General features: G+C 47.5%; 1 protein-coding gene and 1 pseudogene across 1 annotated transcript in view; one reads left to right on the top strand and one right to left on the bottom strand.

Annotated features, from left to right (window-relative positions):
- The window catches only part of CCDC108 (coiled-coil domain containing 108), a 47903-nt gene extending 35841 nt beyond the window's left edge, over nucleotides 1-12062 (bottom strand). The window contains exons 1-8 of the mRNA XM_006890303.1: nucleotides 11964-12062; nucleotides 10101-10288; nucleotides 4161-4263; nucleotides 3603-3769; nucleotides 3221-3420; nucleotides 2826-2971; nucleotides 1988-2216; nucleotides 153-418 (exon numbers count right to left, since the gene is read on the bottom strand). Of these exons, the coding sequence (XP_006890365.1) occupies nucleotides 153-418; nucleotides 1988-2216; nucleotides 2826-2971; nucleotides 3221-3420; nucleotides 3603-3769; nucleotides 4161-4263; nucleotides 10101-10288; nucleotides 11964-12062 (1398 nt within the window). The remainder of the gene's footprint in view (nucleotides 1-152; nucleotides 419-1987; nucleotides 2217-2825; nucleotides 2972-3220; nucleotides 3421-3602; nucleotides 3770-4160; nucleotides 4264-10100; nucleotides 10289-11963) is intronic.
- LOC102872711 lies at nucleotides 8490-8756 on the top strand (annotated as a pseudogene).
- Nucleotides 12063-13403: the final 1341 nt, after the last annotated feature.

The raw sequence follows: 13403 nt of genomic DNA on the forward strand, positions 1-13403 counted from the left end.
AGCTGGCAACCCCACCTTCCTAGCTCCCAAGTGCCCCTGGAGAAGGAAACATTCCAGGCAGACAGACCAGGAGATTCCCAAGCGGTCCTTGTCTTTCTCACTGGCCTTTGTCCTGGGAGCAGCTACTCTTTTGACCTCACTCCCACACTCACCTGGTGGTGGACGAGACAGGTCACCCTTCGGAAGTAGATGATGGGGTGAGTCGGCTGGAAGGTGCAGAGCAGGGTCTTGCGGGTCTTGCCCACCAGGGTCCCCAAGACGGGGCTGATGCTGAAGACGCTCTCCTGACAATCAATGGCAAACTGGAAGTAGGCGGTGCAGTCCACCTTGTTCTCAATCCACAGGGTCTTCTTCACGCTTGAGCCAAGGGTGACACAGCCGAAGTTGACGTGCTCATGCTGCAGAGACACAGCCGGACCTGGCGCAGGAGACAGTCCTGTGAGCGGCTCTGTGAGCTGAGGTTCCCCAAGGGTGTTTCAGAAGGGGCCCTTGATGGATACAGAAGACCAGCCTGGGAAGGCCAGGCACTTGACCGTCACCAGGGGCAGTCCCATAGCCATCGAGATGGAACCAGCTGACCCTCCTCTGGGTTCCGAGGCTGTAATTCACACACCAGGATGTTCCACATCCTTCTTCAAGGTGTCGGTGGTGGATTAGAATTGTCAGTCTAGCTGCCTTTGGGTTAAGAGTGCAACTCCCTATGGACACCGGAGTTCCTTCCAGAGGTGATGTGTTCTTGTGGACCATCGAGCCAGAACCAACCCATAGCTGACCTTCCAGCGGGTTTTCAGAGGCAGTAAATCACACAGAACTTGTGGATTCAAATCACGTATGTTTGCGCTGACAGTACACTTCCTTACCACCAAGCCACCAGACCCTCGACGGGATGGATTGGCACCGTGAGTGCAGCAGTGGGCTCAAGGATATCAGAGGTTGTGAGGCTGGCACAGGGTAGGGCAGGATTCAGGTCTCCTTCCTCAGGTGAGCGTGATTGTGGTGTGTTGTTATATGCTGTCAAGTCGACAAAAACTCACAGCAACTCTATGAGCAAACAGCTCTGAACTTGGACCTGTTCTGAGCCAACCTCACCTGCTCTGACACCCCTCACCACATCGCCCCAGTTACTGTGTCAATTCATCTCATCCGGGGTCTTCCTCTCCTGTGCTGTCCCTCCTCCCTTCCAAGCATGATGTCCTTCTCCAAGGTCTGGTCTCACACGGCCACGTGCCCAGAGTGTGTGAGACAGAGCTTCAAAAGCCTTGCCTCCAAGGAGCAACCTGGTTTCACCCTTTCCAGGACAGACTCGCTTGTTCTCTTGGAAGTCTGTGGTGTGTCCAACAGTCTTCTTCAGCACCACAGCTCAAAGGCATCGACTCTTCTGTGTCATGCTTAGTCACTGTCCAACTCTCAGACGCACAAGTGATTGAGAAGACCAATCTCTGGCGGCCACAGCAATTCCTCAGGGTGTCCACTAGGGGTCAGCAGACACACAGGCGGCAGAGCAATGAACCAAGGCCCTTTGACAGGCCAGACATCCAAGCCAGCCAGCCCGCAGGAAATCTGGGCCAGGAAAACGAATAAAAGACCAAAGAAGAAGTGATACGTTTGAATGGTGGTGTTGGACCAAAAGAGCAAATCTATCTTGAAAGAAGTACAGCCAGAGTCCTCCGTAGAACTGAGGAAGTCTCCCGACTTCGTCTCTACACTTGGGGCACGTTATCAGGGGGGCCAGTCCCCGGAGAAGGGCGTCCAGCTTGGAAGAGCAGAAAGTCAGTGAAAAAGAGTAAGATGCTCAAGGAGATGATTGAGGCGGGGCCTCGACAAGGACACACTTAGCAGAGCACAGACTGAGGATGGCGTGGGGTTGGCCAGGGTTTCGCCTCGCTGTGCAGAGGGTCGCTAGGAGCTGGAATCGACTGGCACCTAACACAACAGAGTAGTGCTGCCCCTGTCTCCATGAGGGGCTGAATCCCTGGGCGCCAGTTACCTTTGCAGAAGCCCACAACCTTGAGCGGGTTTTGGGAGGTACAGTCCGAATGCACGATGGAGATGTAATCCACAGTTCTCGAGTCCAGGGTCTTGGGTTGGAAGAGCACAGACACGTACTCCTTCTTTCTTGGGGGTACAACACCCAGACTCATGTCACACAAAAAGGCCTGGTCTTGGATCAGAGTGTCCCGATCCCGAGCCACTTCGATGCGAAAGGGGACGTTCACCTGCGGGGCCAGGTGGGGCAGGGAAGAGTCAGGTGACGGGGTGGGACAGTCTGCGGGTCATGTGGAGGGGCTCAGCTGAGGGGGTACTGGCAGCTGGTATCCAGCCTGTGCCCCCTTCATCAGGCTGTATGTGGGGGGGGGGGTTTCTCCACCGAAAGGAAGAAGGCACCAAGTCACGGGCCCGCCCTGCGACCACCCAGCCACCAAAACGTGCAACTCAGTCACCCAGGAGCTCATTCCTACTCCTGGCGACCACTGTGTCATGGGGCAGAACTGAGCTCCCGGGCTTTCCTGGCTGCAATCTTCAAAGAAGCAGATTGCCAGGCCTTTCTGCCAGGGTGCTGCCTCTGAGTAGGTCTCAAATATCAGTCTTTAGTCTCCAAGCACAAAAGGTGTGTGCTGCTGGGAGACCTGGACCACCCAGAGAGCATCTGTTGTCTTCTTGGGATGTGCTTGGGGTTCCGTGTTTTGGGGGCTGCCCCAGCTAAGAGGAGAGGGTCGTTTACAGATGTGGATACAGAAGGCTGGAAGCTGAAGTGTGGGGAGGAGGTCTGGGGGGGGCGGGAGGAGGGGGAGGCCTGCATCTCTGCTTCTCCCCAGGGCACTAACCTCGGAGGGGTTGAACAGCTCAATCTTCCTCTCTGCGGTGCAGCCCACGGGGACACAGCCAAAGTGCAGTACCTTCTGGCAGCCCTCCCCATCCCCGTCCTCCAGCCGCTTCTGCTTTATGCCCACCAGCAGCTGGCCGCACTTGGCTGGGACAGAGAGCAGGGAGGACTCTGGTGTGTCACCAGCTAGTGCCTCTGGGACCCCAGTGGGGCAGCCCTCCAAGAATGTCCCCAGGGAGAGCCAGCCTGCAAGCCTAAGGAAGGGGAAGCTGGCAGGGCCAATTGGAGGGCAGGTGGGTGGGGAGGTCATGAGGGGAACAGGGCAGGAGGCCCCAGTGAGGTTCTAAGACCCAAGGAGGTGGAGCAGGACTGGCAACAGGTGAGGTGGGGCCTCACCCACAGCCTGCAGCTGGATGGTGGTCTTCTGCCTGTTTTCAACCCCATAGCAGCATGTGGCTGGCACTTTGTAGATGACAGCCATAAGTGGCTGGTAGGTCACCTTGATCTGGCAGGCCTGGCCCACCTCCAGTTGCCCAGTGGCAGGCAGCATCTGGAAGGGTTTGGAGTCCTCCCAGCTAAACAAGGTCGGCAGGTCTCTGGGGAGGGGGGAGCGAAGGTGAGGGGCAGGTCAGAGCTCCTGGGCTTCCTGGGGTGCCCATCCTGCTTCAGAAAGCTGGAGAGACCTGGCAGGCCTCCCTCCACCATGCTCCCGCCCCAGTTATGCCAGGCTCTCTGGCTCCCAGGCACCCTCCTCACTATGAGAAAGAATGGGCCTCACCCCACATTTTCCAAGCTGAACGAGGCCTCAGCCGTGTCCCCCAAGGCACACATGGGCAGCTGCAGGGATGGTGGGCACCTCAGCCTGTGACACGGCAGCATGGCCCGCAGGTTCACACAGAACTTCCCTTCTGCTTTCTCAAACCACAGCTGGTCGTTGTATTCCTTCTGCAGCATCAGGAGCAGGGGGGGTGGGCAAAGGCAGGCGCTTGTCAGGGACACGCATCCCACCTCAGCCCTCAGCCACCCCATGATGCGGTGATGGAGGAGCTGGGCTGGGCCACACCCACCCTCTCAGTCAATAACGCTGCCTAAGTCTCAGAGATGTGGTGCCTCCTTCACAAACCACAGCTCCCCCTATATCCGGCCAGAAATTCCCTCTGCCCAAGGAGAATAGTGCCCAGGCCTCTTCTGAGAGCCAGCTGGTGTCCTGCAGGCCAGCAGAAAGCGTGAGTGCTGGGAGAAACACCTGCTCTGCTCCGCCTCTTGTTCTGTGACTGGTCACAGTTGTCCTGTTCCCCCACCCCACCCTACCTTCTTCATACTGTGTGGACCTTACCTTCTCCACTGGCCGGAAGAAGATGGGGAGGGAGAAGGTAATGCCTGGGCTCAGTAAGATGGGCTGAGGGATAACTGTGGAGAAGAACTTTGTCTTGGGAGAACTGCAGGAGAAAGCCCGGGGAGAAGCAGTTCAGGAGGGGTGCTGAGGAATCAAAATGGGGAGGAAGGGCTGAGGGGGACTCTAGAGAGGTGACAGGAGTCTCTGGGACCCTGGAGGAAGCCACTCTGGTGATGGCTCCACGGAGGGGAGTCATGGGAGCCCTGTCACCAGGTCCTGTTGTTATTGTTATCGTTGTTGTTATTGCTGGGTGCCACTGAGTGATTGACTCACAGTGACCCCTATGACAGCAGAACTTTCCCAGAAAGTGGGCTTGACCATGATCTTTAAGGAAGCGCATGGTCAAGCCTCTCTCTGAAGGAGGTGCTCGGTGAGTCTGAACCACTATCTTTGACTAACAGCTGAGTGTTTATTCATTGTATCACCAGGGCTCACACGGCCCCTGTGGCCCCTGCATTTCTCTCAGATCTTACTCCAGGACGTCAGGGTGCGGAATAAAAACACTTGGGACAAAGCTGCAGTGTGTGCACCTCTGCTCAGTGAGGAGGTGAATGGGGACAAAGTCGGGGAGAGGGCTGCCTCGGTTTCACAAAATCCCTGGGCGCTTGGCTTGGGGGACCAGGGCTGGGAAGGGAGGTACTGGGTTCCTTCCCAGCAGAGATCTTCGCAGAGCTGTCAAGTCCTGGTGGGTCACAATTCATTAAAAAAATACTTGTCAGAGCATATTTTCAACAACTCTGCCAATAAGTGTTAATGCTTCAATAAAATAATTATATTTCTAGGAAAATAGAACAGAACAAGACTGATGCAAGATTAAATAACAATGTTGATGATGTATTATCTATTGGGTGTTGAGTTGATCCCAACTCAGAGTGATCCTACGGGTCACTATAGGGGGATGGAATTGCCCCATAGGGTTCTGTAGGCTGTGGTCGTTACAAGAGTAGGTCCTCCATCCTACAGAGCTGCTGGTGGGTACAAGTAGAGATCAAAGGAACAAGTAGAGTCCAGGAATGGACCCTTACATGCCAAAACCAAACCTACTCCCCTCCTATCAAGTCGGTTCTATTGGGCTTTCTGGGCTATATGTCTTGGTAGGAGGAGACTGTCCAATTTTTTCTCATGGGGAATGAGAAAAAAAATTGGTGGTTTTGAGCTGCTGACCTTCTGGTTAGCAGCCTGATACATTACACACTAGACCACCAGGGCTTCTTTGACTCACATACGTGGACACAATATATATGTAGGGTATATGAGATTAGCAGGGAAAGTATAAACACCTCAATAAACAGTGTTGGGACAACTGGACATTAAGAAAAAAAATCTCTTTGGATCCATCCCTACTTGAAACCACTCACAGACACTCGCTCACACATACACACATGGCTTAAATGTGAAAGGTAAAATTACAAAGCTTTTATAAGAAACTACGCGAGAATATATCTTCATGACCTAGAAGTACAGAAGGATTTCTTAGGCAAGAGAAAAAAAGCACCATCCTTAAAAGAAAACAATAGATAAATGCCATTACCTTGATTTTATTATTATTATTATGAAAGTTTACAGAGACTTCGGATTTCCATTCATTCATTGTTGTGCTTTTCTCCCTGCCCTTCCCCTCCCCTGCTCCCCTAGTTTGCTCTTCTCTTTGAAAGGTAAAAGAAAAATTCTTTAATTGTTATAAAATCCCTCCTCCCAAGTCCACTCCACTGTGCTGCCTTCATTCTGGATTCCTGTCATGACAATAATACCTAATCATATATTCCTTTTAAAGAGTTCTCTCCCTCATCTGTTTCAATGCAGTATACATTACTTATCTCCTCTTTCTCAGTCTCCCCTCAACCCCTATGTCAGTCTTCTTTTATAACGGTGGCACTATGCAGTATTTGTCTTTTTGTGACTGAGATATTTCACTCAGCATAATGTCCTCCAGGGTCATCCATTTTGTATAATATTTCATGAGTTCCTTGTTTTTCAATGCTGCACAGTATTCCATTGTGTGAATATACCACAGCTTCTCTATCCATTCATTTGTTAATGGGCACTTTGCTACAACTCTTTGCTACTGTGAACAAAGCTGCAATAAATATGGTTGTGCATATATCTGCTTGGGTGGCAGTTATGGTTTCTTTAGGGTATATTCCCAGTAGTGGAATTGCTGGGTCAAATGGTATTTCTATTTGCAACTTTTTGAGAAAGCGCCACACTGCCTTCCATAGTGATTACATCATTTGACACTCCCACCAACAGTAAATAAGGATTTCAGTTTCTCCACAAACTCGCCAGCATTTGTTGTTTGCTGTTTGTTAAAATTAAAAATTGCTATTCTTACTGGGGTGAGATGATATCTCATAGTTGTTTTGATTTGCATCTTTCTTAGAGCTAGGAATTTTGAACATTTCTTCATGTTGGCCACCTGAACGTCTTCTTTGGTGAAGTGTCTGTTCATATCCTTTGCCCATTTTTCAATTGGGTTATTTACCTTTATCTTGTTGTGGTCATTATTTTTATTTTAAGAATGTTTATTCTTCACAAGATACAACAAAGAGAGGCAAAGCCAAGTGTCATGTTCACAACACATAACTGGCAAAAGATTAGTATTCAAGAGAAGACCTTGTTACAAATCAAGCCGACATTAACAAAACAGGCAATCTGAGAGAGAAAAAATGGGCAAAGACTTGAACAGAGATTTCACAAATGAAAACTGCATGTCAATAGCATGTGAAAAAATATTCAACCTCATTATCAACTGTTATTGTTGTTGATTGCCATCGAGTCAAGCATGACTCATAGTGACCCCATGACCAAAAGGCCTGGAGCCCTTCCACAACCACAGCCATTTATCAAAGTTCACAGAGTTTCCAGAGGCATGCTGTTTAGGAAGTATATGCCACTCCTGCTTCCATTATCAACTAGAATTTAAAACTAAAACCAAGGAAAGAAATGGAAGACACATATATTGACAGATGGGCTAAATGAGATGGATTGGCATGGAACATTTTGAATCAGACAATCATATGATCTACCAGGCAGGAGATGAAAAGGTGAGGAAAAGTGGGGTTGCTTTCATAGTTAAAAAGTAATTTATGGATACATCTTGAAATGTTGTGAGTTGACAGAATAATATCCATACACATACAAGAAAGTCCAGGGAATACCACTATCTTTCAAATATATGTACCATATTCATTATTAGCAAACATGTTAAAGTCTGACAACAGCATTTGTTGTCAAGGATGTGGAGGGCTAGGAACTCTCAGACACACTGGTGGAAATGCAAATGGGTAATAGCTGGTTTCTGAAAATATCTGGCTTTATCTACAAGAAAAAAAAACACATAAGCATCCCAAGTCCCAACAACTCCACTCCTGTGTATGCATCACCTATATCTGAGGAAAAACTCTTGCATCTGTGCGACTGGAGATGTATATCTGGATGTTGAAAATAGTGCTACTCTGTGAACAATGCACAGCATTATCTACACAAGACAGAAGAAGAACTGATAAGTATATTATGGTAGGCATATTTTGGAATACTATACTGCAGTGCAAAGGAGCAAATGATTGCTGCAGAATATCACTGATGAACCCCAAACTCAGGTGAGAAAAAAGGAATTACAAAAGAATATCACATTGTTTCATGTATATATATGAAAGTCCTTTTTAAAAAATCCTCTGCCTGGTTGCAACCACTCTGGAAGGTGATATAGCGCCTTCTCAAAAAGTTGGAAATAGAAATACCATTTGACCCAGCAATTCCACTACTGGGGATATACCCCAAAGAAATCATAACTGCCACCGAAGCAGATATATGCACACCCATGTTTATTGCTGCGTTGTTCACAACAGCAAAGAGCTGGAAACAACCCAAATGCCCATCAACAAACAAATGGATAGAGACGTTGTCGTATATTTACACAACAGAATACTATGCAGCATTGAAAAACAAGGAACTCATGAAATATTACACAAAATGGGTGACCCTGGAGGACATTATGCTGAGTAAAATATCTCAGTCACAAAAGGACAAAAATACTGAATATTTGTTATAAAACGGGGGGGGGGGGGAACCCTTCCGGTGGCCCGCCCCCAGACCCGGACCTGCCATTGCGGTCCTTGTTCTCAGGACAGTGTACCACAATGACTTGAGTAAATGGATGACAGTGCTTTGAGTGACTCTAAGCAAGTAAGAAAATGGAAAAAGGAAACCATTGTGCCCCAGCCACAAGATAGTGAAGAGAAAATCACTGATAAAAAGACTTCTGCAGCCATGGCTAGTTGTGATGCAAAACCAAAATCAATTAGTCGTGCCAAAAAGTGGTCAGAAGAGATCGAAAATCTGTACTGATTTCAAAAAGCAGGATATAGAGATGAGATTGAATATAAACAAGTGAAACAAGTTTCTATGGTAGATCGTTGGCCGGAGACAGGCTATGTGAAGAAACTGCAGAGAAGGGACAATACTTTCTATTACTACAACAGACACAGGGAATGTGATGATAAGGAAGTCCACAAAGTGAAAATTTATGCTTATTAGGCTTTCTTCTGTTGTAAAGAAACATCTCTGTTAAAGGGCATTAAAGAGATTTATTAAAGACAATATGTCATTCAAATGATAAAGTGTGGAAAATTCAGGATCTGAAGCTCCTGAATCCCAGGGAGGAATGTAAATCATCCAAAATTAAGGAGCTGTAAAAGGAAAAAAAAAGAGAAAAAAACAAACCAGGGGGGTTGAGGAGAAACTAAGAAAAGAGGGGATAAATAATATATACTACATTGAAACAGATGAGGGAGAGAACTGCTTAAAAGGAATATATGATTAGGTATCATTCACATGACAATAGTCCAGGATCAGAGCTGCATAGTAAAGTGGACTGGGGGTGGGGATTGTATAACAATGAAAGATTTTTCCTTTTTTTTTTTTCAAAGAGAAAAGTGAACTCGGAGGGTGGGCTGGGCAGAGAGGTAAATGTGTAACAATGAATGAATGGAAGTCCATGTTCTCTATGAACTGTCATTAAAATATCAATTAAAAAAAAGGCAGGGAATTCCACTGCCATCGAGTCATCCTGACTCACAGTCACTCCCCATCAGATTTTTGAGGCTTTAAATATTTGCAAGAGACTCTGCCAGCATTTTCCTGAGGAGCAACTCCTGGATTCTAATCACTCTGCTTAATCTGCAGCCTAATGCATGACGCATTACGCTGCCAGCACTCCTTACAAAGTTCACAAGGAGATAAAATGAAACCCTATCCCCTAGGGATACAAGCACAGGTAGATTACCTCAAGGGACTCCAACAGTAGAGGTATGTATAATGGGGACAGTGAACTTCCAGACGTTAATGTTCACATAATAAAGAGTTGGTTAGACATTGTAATCAATTAATCACATTAATCAATGGTAATTTATGCTCTAAAACAAAAAGTCTATGAATGATTATATGAAAAATCAATATGGTTTAGACGCCTTCACTTGAATTTAAAAAACTTTTAACACTAAGCAAAAAAAAAAATAGTAGATAAATTAGGTGAAAGAAAGGCAATACATAATATGAGGTTGATTAGACATTGTGATGAATTAATTACATTAATCAACGATAACTAATATTGTAACATATGAATGAATGGTCCAGTGAGAATGTATTTATGTTCTAGAACAAAGTGTAATGTGAATGAAAAATCAATATGATCTGTAAACTCTCTCTCAAATAAATAAAAGGACAAAACAAGGACATTGTTGTTAATCGTTCTTCAATCTGATCATAGGGATTGTGCATGTTTTACACCAATGATTTTAGACAGTATCATAGGAGCTCCTGGTTTGAGAGCTCAGGGTGCAGGCACTGAGTCCCTGACCCTTCCAGCCCTCACATCGGTACCTGTACGTGAGCTTCTCCACGGTCAGGGATAGGTTTTTCAGATTCAGGATCCTGGTCATCTCCTTCCCCAGCTCCCAGCCCCTCCAGCACAGCTCCTCAGCCACCTGGACACCCCACATGACTCTCTTCTTCACTTTTCTCTGCTTCTTTGGGACGTTCTCCTGAACTTCGTTGGTGCTGGAGGGTTGCTTCAGTCGTCAAGAAGGGGATGCAAAAGGGCACATTAGTGGGGAGAAATCTAAGACTCAGAACTGGCAAAGACACCCTGTCCTGCACTACTGTGTCCCCTTGCAAAGAGCAAGGGATTCCACCACGTCTCACCCCAGGGGATGCTCTGGAAAGAGGTAAGAAGGCTTTAGGGTCAAGCATTATTTATACAAGTCAGTGGAATGTATTTCCAGCTAGATTCCTTTTCTCAGCTTTTCCATCCAGCAGTTCTGTCTGGCACAGAAATACGGTCTAGGACGGCCTTGTCTCCTCCCCAGTACACCTTCAGATGCCTGTCTCCTCGGGTGCAGCTTCTGGTTATAACCCCCACCTCCCATCCTACTCCTCCTCGGGAGAGCCTCTCCTAGCTGGAAGCTGGAACAGCCGGTCCCAGATACCGAAGGAGTGTTTCTTTTACTTTTGAAAGAGAGGAGTGAACTGGGGGAGGGGGAGGGATGGGGAGGGAGAGAAGTGCAGCAATGAATGAATGGAAATCCAAAATCACTGTAAATGCTCATTAAAATTATTAAAAAAAAAAGTTTCCAGACTGCAGGAACCCCACTGTTCCCTCTCCTCTCCCTTAACTATCTGGCAGGAGAAAGGAAGATACCCATTTGCCCGTCAACTACTCCATGCACTGTCAGTGGATACTGTTGCATTGACAAGGTGTTAGTGTGTGTGTTTTCACCACAATCAAAAACAAGCAAAGAAACTTAATTGGTACATCACTCAGAGTCCATCCGAAAGTACAGATGTCACTGGGTGCGTAAACCAGGAAATTCAATGCAGAGAATTACATTCACAACCAGGGCCTAGGGAAGTAGCCCCGACGTTAACAACATGCAGAAGTTTCTGACACATCCAGGTTAGAGCGACAACAGGAAGAGAAAGGGTTTCCAGAGCTCAGAGATAGGTCTAGTGGGAGGTGGGGCCAAGGAGCAGATGCATCCACTATGGAGACACAGCCAAAAGCCGGAAAGGGGCAAGGGAAATCCCTTCTTTCTTTTTCCCACTTTCCACTCTCCTGACAGCTCAGAGCAAAGCCAGGAAAGGACAAGGAATGGATGGATCTAAGGGCACACAGGAAGGCACAGACGTGAATGACGAGATGCCTTCCCACATGCCCAGTCCACAGGGATATCATGCCCATAGTCACATCTGCCAACTTCCAGAAACCCCAGCAAACATACAGTCACACCTTATAGTCAACCTACACTTCAATCATCCCTATATTGTCACTGGAGAGAGAGTCAGAGTTGCAAATAGTAAACACTGACTATACAAAGTACTTCAGGGCTGAAGATCAGAAGAACTGCCCACAGAGGAGAGAATGGACCTACCAGCCCCTGACCACCTCCTCTCCAGTTTCCCCTGACCACTCCCTCCCCAGTTTCCCCTGCCCACCTCCTCCCCATTTTCCCCTGACCACCCTCTCCCTCCCCAGGTTCCCCTGCCCTCCCCAACCCCAGGGCTGCCTCACAGTATCCCTCACAGCTTCCACCATTTCAGTCTGCTTGGTGCTCAGCCTATACAAGGTCAAGTTCTGGGCTTATACTGGGAAGTCAAAGCCTGTCATTCCCACCCTCGCCACCCCGCCACCCATCTCCCCAGCCTGGCCCTGCCGCCCACCGTAGCCCACCCCAGATGCGTCCTCACACATGCCCTGGTGCTGCTGCAGGTTCGCATGACCACAGTGCTGTCCTTCAGGGCGGGGGTGGTCACTGTGCTGGCGCCCCAGTACGATGTGGAGTTCATGGTGAGTCCCTGCTGCATCTGCTCTCCAGGTCCTGGAACAGATGCAAAGGGAGTACTCTGGGAACGCCAGGATTCCCACCACACCTTGGAGCTCAAAAGAGAGCAGAGCGGAAATAAGAAGGACCTGAAAAAAGGAGAGCAGTAGCATAGATTCGCCAGGGCCACCAAGATCACAGAGGACAGCGTCTGCTCCCAACCCCTGTAGCAAGTGTGAGGTGACACACAGCAGGAGGACTGAGACTGAACACAAGGTCTAGAGTGTCATCTAGGAACCAGGAAACTCACCACTCGGGAAAGGTGCTTGGAAACCAGGTTTGAGGAAATGCTCCCTTTCTTCAACCACATCACTATTTGCTTACAGTAACCACTGGCATAACTCAGCAAGACCCCGTGTTACTGAAACACGTGCATTACCTTTATGTGGCTTTTACTCTCTGCTCGTTTCCTTTGAAGGTGTCCTGCTTCTGCAAGAAAAGTAAGAAGGACAAAGGAGAAACAAATCGCCCTTTTGCTTTCTGAGTTTTTCCCAGCAGCACAGAACCTGTAATCCAGGCCAAAGGAAGATCCACTGAAATAATAAATCAACCAAGGATTACTGTTCTTGGAAGGTGCCGTCAAGTTGAGGATGGCCTATAAGACCCTATGAACGATAGACCTGAACCTTCTCCTTTCCTATCTGAACCCTGTTCTATCCTAGTTGAACCCAGTCCTATCCTGTGCCATCCACAACACCTGGCACACTTGAGTCCATTGCTTCAGTCACTGTGTCAATTTATCTGCTTGAGGGTCTTCCTTTCTTTTGCTGACCCTCCAACTTCCCAAGCATGACGTCCCCTTCTAAGGAATATCCTCTCCTAGCAACTTGTCCAAAGTATATGAGAAGTAGCTTTGTCATCTTTGCCCTCAAGGAGCACTCTGGCTGCACTTTTCCAAGGATATATCTGTTTGTTCTTTTGACACTACACAGGATATTCAGTACTCCTTTCCAATACCATAGTTCAAAGGTATCAATTCTTCTGTCATTCTTATTTATTGTTCAGCTCTCAGATGTATTGAAAATTATTGAGAATATCATGGCCTCAATCGGGTACACCATAGTCCTCAAACTGACACCATTGTTCCTCAATAATTTGGCGAGGTCCCCAACTACAGACTTTCCCAGTGCAGCATGTTTCTTAATCTACTGACTGATGGCACCAGGAGTTTTTTATTTGGATCCAAAATGAAGTTGTTGACAGTTTCAATCTTTTATCCATCTGTCATGATGTTGCCTATATCCATCTAATGGTAAGAATTTTTGTTTTCTTGACATTGAAATGCAATCCATATTGAAGACTGTAT

The sequence above is a fragment of the Elephantulus edwardii genome, unplaced genomic scaffold (assembly GCF_000299155.1).
Source record: "Elephantulus edwardii isolate Elephantulus edwardi_28Jun2011 unplaced genomic scaffold, EleEdw1.0 scaffold00087, whole genome shotgun sequence".
NCBI lineage: Eukaryota > Metazoa > Chordata > Mammalia > Macroscelidea > Macroscelididae > Elephantulus > Elephantulus edwardii.